Source organism: Chlorocebus sabaeus, chromosome 3 (assembly GCF_047675955.1).
Source record: "Chlorocebus sabaeus isolate Y175 chromosome 3, mChlSab1.0.hap1, whole genome shotgun sequence".
Classification (NCBI taxonomy): domain Eukaryota; kingdom Metazoa; phylum Chordata; class Mammalia; order Primates; family Cercopithecidae; genus Chlorocebus; species Chlorocebus sabaeus.
In genome coordinates, this window is record NC_132906.1 from 21,707,131 (window position 1) to 21,721,423 (window position 14,293).

At 41.8% G+C, this 14,293-nt stretch overlaps 1 protein-coding gene across 5 annotated transcripts in view; it reads right to left on the bottom strand.

Annotated features, from left to right (window-relative positions):
* ENOX1 (ecto-NOX disulfide-thiol exchanger 1) overlaps positions 1-14,293 on the bottom strand; it is a 582,538-nt gene that overhangs the window by 147,585 nt on the left and 420,660 nt on the right. For all 5 annotated transcript variants that reach the window (XM_037986753.2, XM_037986751.2, XM_073013850.1 and 2 more), the window contains 3 exons: positions 13,128-13,301; positions 11,683-11,889; positions 7,763-7,996 (listed from right to left, as the gene is read on the bottom strand). In XM_037986753.2, coding sequence (XP_037842681.1) covers positions 7,763-7,996; positions 11,683-11,889; positions 13,128-13,301 — 615 coding nt within the window. The remainder of the gene's footprint in view (positions 1-7,762; positions 7,997-11,682; positions 11,890-13,127; positions 13,302-14,293) is intronic.

Genomic DNA, 14,293 nt, shown 5'->3' on the forward strand with positions numbered 1-14,293 from the left:
GTAAATTCAATTTTGTATTCAGTGGAAAGATCACTGAGAAGGCAGAAAACAATATAAACTAATTTAAACAGGATTTAGATTGCAGCATTATTAAAGCTATTCATGTGGAAAGAAATTAACACTGCTCATAAAAATCACATCAAAGACACACTTATAAAAATTCCAAATACTTTCTGTGAACATGCTCAGGCATAACTCTGAACGTGGATGCAGTTTAGAAGCTAGAATGTGCAGATGTGCTTCTTCCACAGTAAGAACTGGGAAACACTGGTATATTATGGAGGGAATATAAATCATTTGCTCATTAGAAATTGCCCACCGTTTTCTAATCAGGATCCTCACAACATTAATGCACCTGAGTTAATAGACAGGTTCATTCATGAGTCTTGCTTTTTTCCTTTCCATCCATCCGTCCCGCTTCCTTTGCCAGAGCCCTCTTTGTTAAACAGCACTGCACACCTCCCTGCATTTGCTCATGCTGTGCACTTATCCTTGGGTCTCTCACACTCCTGGTCCCCCAGGCAGCTCTTATTCTATCCTGAAGATTCTGCAACCCTAGGATGCATTCGGTGTCTCTTTGCTATGTTTCCACAATACCCCGCATATCCTGCTATTAAAGCATTAGTCACTCTGTACAGTAATTGTTGGTTTACAGATCTGTCTCCAGTTTTGAGGGGCTAATATGAGAATAAAATTTCCAAAACATATTTCAGTCCTCTGGTGACTCTGAGTTTTTCCCTTTGTATTTTATATGTCATTGCACTCTACAGTAGTTCCTCCTTATCCACAGTTTTACCTTCTGGGGTTTCAGTTACCGTAGGTCTCAGTTAACTGTGGTCAACCGCAGACCAAAAATAATAAATGGAAAATTGCAGAAATAAGCAATTCATCCATTTTAAATTGCACACGGTTCTGAATAGCATGATGAAATGTCACGCTGTCTCACTCTGACCTGACTTGGATATGAATCATCCCTTTGTCCAGGGTTGATTGTCCATCCACATTGTCTACACTACCTCCCTGTGAATCACTTAGTAGCCAACTGGGTTGCCAGATCCACTGTAATGGTACAGCAGTGTTTGTGTTCAAGTAACCCTTACTTGGCTTAATAATGGCCCCAAAATGCAAGAGTAGTGATGCTGGCAATTTGCAAATGTCAAAGAAAGGCCACAAAGTGCTTCCTTTAAGTGAAAAGGTAAAAGTTCTTCACAATAAAGAAAGCAAAAAATTGTATGCTGAGGTTGCTAAAATCTAGGGTAAGAACAATTTATCTATGAAATTGTGAAGAAGTAAAAAGAAGCTTGTGCATAGTATATATAGCGTTCAGTACTATTCATGGTTTCAGGCATCCACTAGGATCTTGGAATGTATCCCCCAAGGATAAGGGGAAACTACTGTATTCCCAATAGATTTGTAGCAATTGATGCTGGAAAGATACAAATGCAATGGTTAAAAGTTAGGAAACATCATAGTTGATAGTAAACATTTAAATTTCATGTCAAAGAGTATTTTCACACATGCCATTATCTACCAGAGATAGATGTTCTCATGACAATTAAGCTGAATGATCCTGTTATATACTTCAGGCTTCAGAAGTCATTATCACTGGCAATGAAAGTTAAGAGTGATGTCAGAGAATCCCACAGAAGCAAGGCCCTCTGCAGTGAGGCACTAAACGGTTTATCAAATAACTAAAAAATGTTTTTGAAAGCCTTTTTAATTTTGGGAAGGTAATTGCCCTTTAGCTTTGTGAGGAATAAATAATATCATAGTGATACTATCAGGTGTCACCGCTGGAATCCATGCCCATCTCATTTCATTTCTGGTTATTTCAGACTTTGTTAACCTCCTTCCCTCTCCCTCTCTTCCATGTTTCTTGAGAACTTGGCACACAGTAGGCATTACAAAACTGCATACGGAAGAACTCTTTGCTATTCAAAGACCAGGTGCAGAAGCAGCCTTTGCGAGCTTGTTAAAAATGCAGACTCAGCCTTTCCCACACCTCCAGAATTGGAATCTGCATTTTACTCCGGGTGATTTCTATGCGCATGGAGGTTTCAGAAGCACTGAATTAAGGACTCAGTGAAGGCCAGGTAAACTGGTTAGGAGCTGACCAAAGTTAAGAGATAATGAAAACCTGAAGTGGAAAGTAGCAGCTGAGATAGCGGAGACTTTCAAAAGGAATAGATATGATTCTTAAGAGCTTTGTGAGTCTCTATCCCTGTCCCCATGACCAATTAAATAGCTGTCACTTCTATTCAGGAAAAAAAAAGTGTTCAAGACTTGGAAATTGGCACAGAGACTACTACAGACCCTTTCTATGGAATGCTGGGCATGAATTACCTAATTCTACAGGGGGTGGGAACCTTTAATTCTTTGGCTAATCTCTGACTAGGCTATTTTACAACTTTGTAGGAATAGAACATAAACCGTGGCAAACTGATTACAATACAAATAATTCCTCTCTGTAACAATGCAAATTAATTTTTGTTCAGTAGAAAGTGTAAATCTTTATAAAGTGAATTCTCCTTTAAAACAGTTTTAACATTTTCTTGGTCTCCTCATTAATTCGTGAGTTAAATAACATCATTGGCACATGTTCATTTTATATTTGTAAGACAGTCATGATTTCACTGCCACAGTATCCTTTAACAAAAGACAGGGCCCATGCTACAGTCACATCTGAAAGTCCAGGGCATGGCACAAAGTGGTGGGCACCTGGTGAATTTTAATTCAACTGATATACAGATAATGATGGGGAAAAGGAACCAAATTGGTAAGTGTTTTTCGTTTTTGTTTTTGAGATGGAGTTTTGCTTATTGCCCAGGCTGGAGTGCAATGGTGTGATCTCGGCTCACTGCAACCTCCAACTCCAGGGTTCAAGTGATTCTTCTGCCTTAGCCTCCTGAGTAGCTGGGATTACGGGCATGCACCACCACACCTGGCTAATTATGTATTTTTAGAAGAGATGGGGTCTCTCCATGTTGGTCAGGCTGGTCTCGAACTCCGGACCTCACGTGATCCACTCACTTGGGCCTCCCAAAGGGCTGGGATTACAGGTGTGAGCCACCACGCCCAGCCGTTAAGTGGGTTTTTCCTCCCACTTTGTGTGCACAGGAAGAGGCAGCCCTGAATTTCGAACAATAGATGGGATAAGAGCCCAGCCGGGAGCACTGAATATGAAACTTAGGTGGGCTATAGTTTCCTTATTTACACCTGGGTCTATAAAGGAACAATAAGGAGACAGGGATTTTATGTTTGAACAGAACATGGGAAAACAAGGAAGACATCCTAAAATGCTTTTCTTTCCAAAGAAATGGAGGGACACACACATGTGTACACACATACACAAGTAAAGGTGTGTCTGTAGTTATCAATGATTTCTGGCTCCAAAGACAGCTGGAAATTGCTCACCGTGTACAGTCACACAGTCACCTAAGCAGATTTGGAATTTCAGTATCAAAGCATTGCTGCTATCACAATCCCCAAATTTCTGTACATGTCCCTAAACAAGTCTCCTTTTCCTGGCTGCTCAATTGACCCTGCATCAACTAACCAGATCACAGACAGCATAAAAGGCTAAACAGACAGGTAATGTTCCCTTCTACCCCCAAAACACACATGCAATGTTCTTAACTAGTTAGTAGCTGTAAAAATGAGAAAATTAAGGCGGCAATATGAAAATGTACCGATTATTCCTGCTTCAGGGTCAAGCAAAATGTTTCTAAATAAAACGGCCTATCTTACCTCTATGAAGGTCAATAACACATAAGGAAATAATTTGCAAACAGGCTCCTATGTTTCATATTTCCCTTACCCTATGAAGGAAGCCTGGCTTTTAGCTAATGGGACATCCACTTGGCTCATAACATTATTGATTTTTACTTTCATGGAACCATAAATATTGACAACCATCTCAGCAAAATGCTGGTACCACATCTGCCCCTTCCTCTTTCTGGCAGGCTGACATGGGGCCATTCTATATGCAAATCAGAGTCCAGTTCTCTGGAAATTATAAATGTTGATCCCAGGAGGATGGTACTCTTGTAGACACATTAGGGAATCCCAAAGGCCCTGCTTGCAAGGCTTTGTCAGTACTTCACCTGATTCAGAGAAAAACTCTTCATTTCATCACAAAATGAAAGATTATGTGAAGCTTTCTAAGGGGGTAAAAAGTACACAAAAACTTTTAAATGCTCTTGCCAAGAGAAATCCCAGTGAATTAGAATATAATCCTTCCTCACTGTCTAATCAATCTCTTCCTTCCACAGTCCAAACACAGGGTTCCTCCAGGGGTGGATGGTCTGTGTTAGACACACTGAAATTCATTATCTCATCTGCCTGGTGCCACTGTTTCCAATAAAGTGTAATTATGGTGTTATTGAGCTCCATCTCACTTTCTCAAAGCCATGCTATAAACTTTAGGTTTCTGAGCAGTTACTTCCCAGTCGGTCTTCATTAAGTTGAATTGTCTCACAACGATGTCTATTTAACCAGCAGGATGCCTACTAATTTTCTTTTTTAGAATTTGTATTAATGTAACAGGCACTGGGTGACTCCATGTCTCAGACACTACACAAACACAACAGTGTTACCTCTGGTTTCAGAAGGTCAAGTAGCCAGTGAATGGGATAACCTGGTCCCGGAAGATCCTCCCTCTCTCACTCTGGCACTGCCCATCTGGGCTGGCTCTCTCTCCCCTGCGACGGCACTTTGCACTTCCCACATATAACAGGGGGATTAGTATATTTATTATAATAGTGCACTATCATAAGTGGCAAACACAAGGTGATTTGTTATTGCCTTTGTCACTCAAGACACCTAAACTCTTTGAGGCAGGGGCTTGTTCACTGTTGTCCTTTCCACCACTGGCTAGGACAGTGCCAGTCGTATGGTAAAATACTGATTAACGAATACTTCTTGAGTGATTGGAAGGATGGCTGAGCACACATCACATCATTTCCATGTACATCTGGTCATGCCCAGTAGAACCACTGGCCAGAAATTCAATGTGCTTATAGATCCAAATAGCAGAAGAAGAGAGAAAAGATTTTACTGAGCACCTACTATGTGCAGTTTTAGCATTGGACAGTACATGGAGAGGGCATTGTGGGTCATAAGAAAGACTTGGTTTGTACAGATTTTGCTAAATAAAGCTGATTTTCAAAGAGAAAATTGTAAGAATAAACAAGTATGACATAAAATAGAAGAAAAGTATCTGTAATAAATCTAAGATAGTAAGATTTCTCAGGGGAGGAAAAAAATCAAATCCAATTAGGTATTTTCAGATTGCATTTCCATTTCCTCTCTGACACAGATTTCTTTACCTTAGGTCTTGACTGTATTTTATGTCCCCACATCAATGAAATCATCTTCAGGGAAACAGGGTCCTTAGCTCCTCCTGTCTGGCTTTGCAACATTATAAGGAGCATGGAGTGGATTTCCTCTCTAAGGCAGCCAATTTCCTAAGCAATTAAATGCTGTTTATATTCCAAACTCTATGCTTGGGTTGAAATTGTCAAGCTTGATATTACCTGACTCTTGCCTAAGATGTGTCCCCAGCTAGTTCATTCTACTGTAACAGCCATCTATTAAGATTTCCAATCTGTTCTTTCCTCAAGGGATCACACAGTACTTGGCAAAGGTACAGCTTCTGAATTCTGCAAATTATACTCATCTATATAAATATATACTTTTGAAATGGCAAGGCTTGCAAATTACTTTACCAAATTGACATCCCAATCTGTTATCCTCTAAAAGGAGAGGCAAATGCCACATACTTCATACGTGCGGAGACACTTCCGTACTGGGTTCTTAAAAACAACATAACCAGATGATACACTTTTATGAAATTCCTCCAGGAGGTCACAGATCAAGGTGCTAGTTTTTGTCACTTCTAGGCGTGGACAAACTGAATACAGTTAGTCTGTGTAGATCATAATCTGATACCACAATACACTGGATATTAAAGAAAAATTATTGTTCCAGTGAACACTCCTTGTTGAGAACATTGCTGCTATATCTCATTTTGGCCACTCCTTGCGGTTTCTAGGCTGGAGGGAAAAGTGAGGTGATGTCTGTATCTGCACTGCACATGCCCTTTATTAAAGGGACAGCTATGGCCTATGTATTTACATCGGTAAGACATGGTTTCTCAAAGCAGCAGAACACACCACAAGAGCCTCAGCAAGAAGCATTCCTTGGTTACGGTGCGGGTATTTCAGTGGCAACTGCAGTTGATTAAGGATTCTCAAGCCCTGGATGGAAGATTGGAAGCACAGCGCCCCCACTGCCACCTTTTTTTTTTTTTTTTTTTTTAAGTGTAGAATGTCAACTTCCTGTATTCCTAAAATAGGTGTTAGGCAGCTTTTCATACATTTTTCTTAGTGAAAACATCCAATCCACTTTATACACTGCCAGCAATACACCAGTTATGTTCTAAAACACTTGAAGGATCAATCACATCCCTCTTCTCGTCAGAAATCTGTTATGGCTTCTCCACTGTTTACGGAATAAAACCAAATTCCAGCAATAGCCTTCGGGGCTCTGCCATCTGGCCCAGACTGCCATTCTAGCTTTACCTCGCTCTAGAAAGGCAGCTTCTATGCTGAAATCCTTTCTGCTGCTGTGGGATTTTATTCTTAGGTTTCCAGCCTCTAACTAGAATGCCTTTATGCCTCTTTTTCTCCTGGGGAAAAAAAAAAATCTAGTTTATTCTGCAAATTTCAAATTATGCCTCCTGTATAAAGACTTTCTTGACACTTTCATCAATATTATTTGCACCGGCCCCTGAATCCCCAAAGCACGTTGCATATACGTTGGTTGACAATCATGCCACTGACTTGGTATTACAGTTAATTGTTTATCTGTAGACACCCGCATGTGGCCGGCAACTGTGACTTACGTTCTCTCATCAAATCCTGACAGCACTCAATGACCTGTGCTGAGTCTGAGGAGGGTCTGACCATCATTCTCCTGTAAAATGCCCATATATTTGCTCAGCTCACACAACTTTGGTCAGTAACAGAACTGAATTCACACGTCATCCTAACTTCAAAATCTGGCATCTGTAGTTTGCGGGGGCAGGTACTAGAGCCTTCCTATGTCTTTATTTCCCACAGCATGAGACACCAGGGAGGGCCTCAGAAAACATTAGAAGAAATAAACCATACGCTCTTCTCCTGCTAATCGTCCTGTAAGTGTTGCATGTATCCCCTCAACTGCATCTCTGAAGACAGGGATCCCATTCTGTGTTTCTTTTCTATCCTCGATGGATCCCAGCACCACGTCTGCAATTTTGCCTGACGAAGGCTTTCGGAGTCTGGTAAACATGCACACTCTACAGGGCTGGAGGAACACTAAGAACGCCCCACCAATGGCACAAATACTTGCCTGACTCATTAAACACTGGGTCAGAATAGCCTGCTTTGGGGACCTTTCTGTCCCCTCATTCAGGGAGTTTTGTTGAATGACTGTTCATATGCACTTTAATGGAGAACATGGGTGAGCATTCTGCGAAGGGGCAGGGTTCTGTCCCAGGCAGAAGATGAAGCCCAGGTGTCTGCATCTTCCAGGGGACCTCTCAGCTACCCCACCCCAGCTCTGTAAAGAGTCTGTGCTTACACCAGACTCTTACAGCCATCTTAAGGCATAGCAGACATTGTACTGAAGGGACAACGGTGAAGAGACAGGAGAAACGCACAGGGGTTCCGTGTCTGGGGATCCCTGTGCAGGAAGAAAAGCCAGCGTGGGTGGCCCATACCTTTCAGCTTTTCAGCTAGCAGAGCGGCTTCGTGCTCTGAGTAGTGCATTATGGCGGGCGGGGATGGGGGCCGGAGTCGGTCCTCCTCCAGCTTGCGCCGGTGCCGCTCCTCCCGGGCACGCATCCTCTGCTTGCATTCCCACTCATAGAAGTCATCCCTGGCCTGGGCAAAGTCCACATGAAGGCGGCCTGAATCCTTTTTGTCGGTGCTGGACCCTAATCGCATCCTGTAACCTGAAACCAATGGAAACTCTGGTCACACTATAATGTCACAATGGCCACATGTTTTTGGTCCAGACCTTCAAGGCACACTTAGGCAAATGCTCACTTATTTCTTTGCTGTCACTACAGATACATTTCCCATAGGAGGCGGGAAGCAATTATCCTTTTCCCCAGCAATCCTGAAGCTTTGTAAAGTTAGGCCTATTACAGGTTTGGGGATAAACACACCTTGGAGAGTTGTCTCCGAGGGCTGCTTACCCATCTTCCAAACCGGTATCCCCAAGAGAAGATGATCTCAAGAACTAGGGTCTTATCATGATCATTCCTTCTTCTCCCTGGCTTCTAGGAAGCTCAGAAACAAATTTGGCATGAAGCATTTTTTTTTTCTCTTTTTTTTATGTTCTTGGTTTTAGTATATTTTCAGTTTACTATAATTCTATTGTCTAGGTGAAATATGAGTAACTAAAGAGCATCTATGATATTTAAAAAGATCTACAAAGTGAATTCCAGAGCACCTCACTCACAGGCTATTGCTCCATTCCCCCAGAAAATGCTGCCGCTCAGTTCTCTCTCAGCACCTGCAACAGGCACAATTACCAAGGCAATTTTGCAACGCTGTTTTATTTCCACTTATCCTCTGGGGCACGCGGGAGAATATTTTACCTGCAATCAAGAGGCCTCACCGCTGCCTTCCTCACAGCCCTGCAGCACCTCATCTGGTATGCATCACCACACCAATTGTTCATGTAATATTTTAAGGCCACAGGAGCCCGGCGCAAGAGCCCAGAGCTAGACAAAGAAAAAAATGGGCCTGGAAATCTTTAGGGGATTCACTGTGAGCTACCCGACTTATATAAAGATTATGAGCAGAAACTTGATCTGAGAAATCAGCACTAACAGAACTGAAACCAGTCAGTCGGCCTAACTTCAAATGAAGAAGAATTGACTTTGAGGTTGCTCTTCAGTTTGGGGTACTCAGATTTTCAGAACATAAATCCAGGTCCCAGCAGGACCACAGCTGCTGGGGGCTGCCAGAGGAGAGAGCAACATAAGCATTTTTCCAGTGTGGGGGCTTTGCAAATGAGATACAGCTGTAAAATGCTAGGCTGCACTGTGCTGATGTTCAAGATCTCATGGTAGATTTCAATGGATTATTTTAGCATTTGGGGATAAAACTCAGCTGAAAATCTCTGTAGAGGCTGGCTCCTCCCCAGGAGGCCACTTCACACCTTTGAAAGTTACAAGAAAGATATTGACCTCACATCTGGTTTCCGCGATGCCACGGAACCCTTCTCACTGCTAGATTTTCAAGTGTTATCTACAAATGGGAAGACATAACAATACCAATCAAAACCAAAAACATCCGATCACAGATGTGCAGAATTAATGCAAAAGCAAAATGTATCTTGGTTGTGGGTCATGGGAACTTAACAAGTCAGCAGGCCACAGTGATACAGGCACAACAGCTGAGCAGGCAGGACTGTTTCCACTGGCCAGCTATCCCAACTGGCCAAGCACCTTTCCCCTGCTCATTGTCCAGAGAATCCGTTTTCAAACATTTCTGGCTCCAGAAACACCCTCACTTTCACAGAAACATCATCATTAAGGACTTAAAAGAGACCCTGATGAGGCCGAGTCTAAAATTAGCTAGGCCTTCAAATGTGAATGTGGTCCTAAAATTAGACAGGCCTTCCAGCTGGGCTTGGGCTTGCTGGAGCCCACACACAGGAGGGGCCGCCTGACTTCCTTCCTGCCTTTCCAGTTCATTGGCCTTGCAGATCTTCCTGGGACTGATGCTGCAGCCTCTCAAGGGCAGGGAGGCAGAGTGAGGAGGCTCTTCTGCACCCAGGTAGGGAGGCTGGAGGTGAGGCTTAGCTGTGTTCTCCTCTTACAGTAATGGGGCCGACCAAGGAGCAATCAGGGGCTTGCTGAGGGAAGCAGGACCAGCGCCCAGGCTGGAAAATCATAGCATCAAGGTATAATCAATCAAGGAGCACCTTTCCTATGCCTAAATTTGGGACTGTTCATCTTTGTCAGTGTCTTATGAGGCTTCTGATTGGGTGTGAACATTGTGTCGTATTAGAGTTGAAACGGGCCTTTGATTTACTCTAACCTTCTCATTTAATCAAGTAGGGTAAAGAATACAGTCGACCTGTGAACATAGGTTTAATCTGTGCAGGTCCTCTTATAGGTGGATTTTTCCAACCAAATGTGTATCCAAAATACAGTATTTGAGGGATGTGAAACCCACATAGATGGAGGGCTGACTTTTCATATACATGAGGGTTCCGCAGGATATCCATGGGGCAGGGGCGGGGGTTCCTGGAACCAATCCTCCGAGTGTACTGAGGGATGATTGCAGTTTTATTGGTACAGCTGTGATTAGAACCCAGGTCCCCAGGACAGGGTTCTTGAGATAGAAAAATCAGTCCTTCTTTATCATGATCAGGATATTTATGTTAAAAACAACCATTTCCTGAATGGTTTCTATGTTGCAGGTGCCCTGCTAAGCACTTAATATCCATTATTTGATTTATTCCTCCTCATAGTCCTACGAGGTCATACTGTTACTATCTTTATTTTGCAGATGAGAAAACGGAGGCAGGCTCTAGGCCATGAAAGCCAGTGCCACGAACTCACCAGAAACCCCATTGTCTAACAGCGGATTATGTGTTACGAAATATCTTCATTCTACACTTTGTCTTCCTTATCCATTTTCAATTGCTTTTAGTTTTTATTTTCTACTTTGTAAGGTTTTACTGAAATAAGGGGTTTTAAAGTTCTCCATATCACTGTCTACCTCAGGAGAGTCTCTGCATTGCTGATAACCTCAAGACTTCTGAGGTTTGCACAGAATTTCGTGGCAATAGAGGCGGACTGCAGAAATTCAGTAAAACCTGGCAGGAATGTTCAGATTCCCCAACACCACCCCCCACCCCTATTGTTTTCCCACCTTCCCTTATCAGCTTTGCCTCAGGAATAGGGAGGTGAAATGCAGAGGGACGACTGAAAAATGGAGGTGGGGAGTGTGAGGGAAGGGCAGTGAGTTCAGTCTAAGAATGTGTCCTTCCAAAACCAGCCCCTAATTCTTAGATTTGGCAAGGCCTTGTGGACAGACTCCATCCACTTGGCCCAACACCCACAGATGGGAAGGCAGCACTAGGTCTAATCTCAGTATCTGTAAAAATCGCCTATAAACATTGGCACCAAAGGACAAGGCTTAATGAACCACCAACGAGGCAATGATCCTGTGCCTTTCTCCTAGGGCCCCTAAGCCACTTCCCTGCAGGGGACTGACCTTGCTTTGGTACCCTGGTGTCCAGAAAGTGAATCCACTTCCAAAAACCTGAAATTATTCTGAAAGAGTACTTTACTCTCCCAGAGGATTACATCCAGTAAGAATAATGGTCCTTAGTACTCATAATATTGCTTCTCATCTAATAAGCACTTGAGAACATTAATTAGAAACTCGATGGAATTCCTAAAGACTGGATGGTGGGAAATTGCTCCTGCAGTGAGGCACCTTCACAGACTTAGCACAGAGCTTCTGGCAGCCAAGGAAGAAGGCAGAATTCCTCCCTTTCCAGCCCCAAACTGTGAAGACTTTATTTTGCATTAAGGCCAAAGGGAATAAGCTCATATTAACATCACAAAACATAACAAAATGCCTAGAAAACTCCTTATGTAATGCAAAGTACCAGAAAGGTAAATGGCTTTATCAACCATGAATTCCTCTGCAAAGCGAATGTGACAAAAATTCTTCTTGCTTTTCCGAATTGCTGTAATATCACCGCACTGTTCAAAGACTTCTTGAATAATTTCCTCGGTAGCATTTTCTGGTAATCCTCCGACAAACACAGTCTTACACCCAGGAGGTCGTTCTCTTGTGGAAGGAGGTGGAAGATCTAATAATCACAACAAAACAGAAAGTTTTGTCTTTCATTTATTTGCTCTCTCTGGTTCTCCCGGCAAAACTAAAGCTTGCACAGTAACTTTCTCCAGACGGAGTGACGATAAATTTCTGTGCCAACTTACATTTATCCCAGGCTGTCTTGTTTCTAAGTTCCTCTCCCCTCCCACTCCCAACCTTTACTTTCTGTGTTTATTGCTACACAGAGTGGCTATACGCTTGTCCATGAACAAACGTAAAGCAAATGTTTGCATAAGTTCATTTCTCCTTTATACTACAGAAGCCCAGAAAAGGGAGGGAAAAAACTTCCCAAAGTACAAAACATGATGAAATGACAACATGATGAAGAACCTCAGCGTGTTATCTGCTTTGTCTTGTTTCCAGATAAAGGAGCGGCAAAGCAGAATACAGGAAGCATAACCCACAAAAGCGCGCACAATACTTACTTGGCTGTGCAACACCGGGCCTGAAAAAACCACTTAGTTATTATTCACATTTAAATGAGCAAACTATTACATTTTGGGGAGGCTGTATAAAAAGATAAAATGTACACTCTCACAACATTTTACCTAGTTTATATGTAGATTACTAAAGCAATCTCCTGAAAAGTCCACTTAAAAAAGGCAACCCTGATTAATATGAACGACCAAAAAAAAAAAAAAAAAAAAAAAAAAAAAAAAGGTCCTAGCTTTTTTAGCCCATAAACTTAGTATCTGAGGCAAAATTAAAAAAATAAAATTCTGGCCCATTTACTTCATCAAATGTATGTTTCCTTCAAGCAAATGCAATTTGGTCCAGAAGCTCTGAGATGCAGGCTCCCCTCTCCTCGGCCCCCAAATTGCTAACTGTCAAATTAATCCAATTTTCCATCTAGCAAAACACATTTCAGAGTTTTTCTCCCACATTTGTGAAGATGGATGGAAGTGCTCACATATTTCACACTGTGTTCTCCAGCAAACACTAGGCTTCACTGCATGCAAAAATCTTACCGCCAGATACACATCCCCAAATCCCACGTACTGGTTTGATAGTGGGGATTCAGCTTCTGGACAGACACGTGGCCACATCCCTGTGCATTTATTCTAATCGAGAGACAAAAGGCCTTCTGCAGAACGGATCCCCACTCTGCGCATTTACGTGTGAGTCACATCTGAAAATGACTGCAATGCCATTTTAAAATTTAAAAAGAAAACAATTTAAAATGCGCAAATAGTTCCCATAGGCGTTACTCACTTGGATTTTGAGGAAAAAGAGTACAGCTTTTGCAGTGGATTATTTCTTTGACAACAGCCACTTCTGTTGGTGGTGGGGGAGGTACCAGTCCAAGGCCCGGGATCATTGGGTTAATGGGGGTGATTCCAGTCATCATGTTGAGGCTTGGATCAAAGCCTGGGACACAGATTGAGTCTGTAAAGTATACAAGATAACATTTTGACTGGAGATTAAATCCATTTTTGTTGTTGTTTTTGCCATTTTCCTGCAAAGATGATTTGACTTTATACTTTCTATTTTTCAGGAATTTCTCCTGGCATAAGATGTAATATTATAGAAAGCTATGCCAGAAGGGTAAAGAGAAAAAAAGGAAAAGATGAACATAGAAATACACAAAGGAAATTATATTACTTAAAATATTAATACAACAGAAAGAACACAGCATATTAAAGTGTAAAAGCATGCACCATGAAGCTTCACTATTACTGTGAATACAATTTTCTATTTCTTAACATTGGTGTATTGTTTATACCACCTTATGACCCAGAATATTGGAAGAATATCATTTAACATTGAAGTGCCCTGTCAATCTAATTGTCAACGTGGTTTCATCAAAAGAGCCTTCTTACCCAAGTGACCTAGATTTAGGAAAGTTCAATTTATATGTGCATACTTTATAATGATGTATTCAGGTCCCACCTAACCTATTTCCCCTGAAATTAAAAAAAAAAAAAAAGCAAAACAAAGAGTGATTACAATTCCTATGGCTGGGTTAGACGCATGCAGGCATAAAATTAGCTATATACATCTCTGGATTCTATTGGATAATTGCACTTTCTTCCTATAATTTAGTCAACAAATAATTGACCCACCCTTTTGAAATCTTTATGCCTTGTATTAAAATGCACACACACAAACTTGAAAATAGAAATAGAAAGTGTGCAAAACAAATGGGTTTTCCAGCATAAACACTGTTTTTTGTTTTTTTTTTTAGTGTGATAATGAAGCAAGTGATTTCAAAGGTGACATACAGACACTAATAAGTAAGACCTTTCTAACAGCAGGGATTATGAAAACACCGTACTGAGTAGCCACAAGGGGATCCTGTTCAGGAGGGTTTCCCTGTTGGCAGAAAACAGTTTCATGGGTGGCGTGAAAATGTTCCCAGGTAGACAGGCCAGGATAGA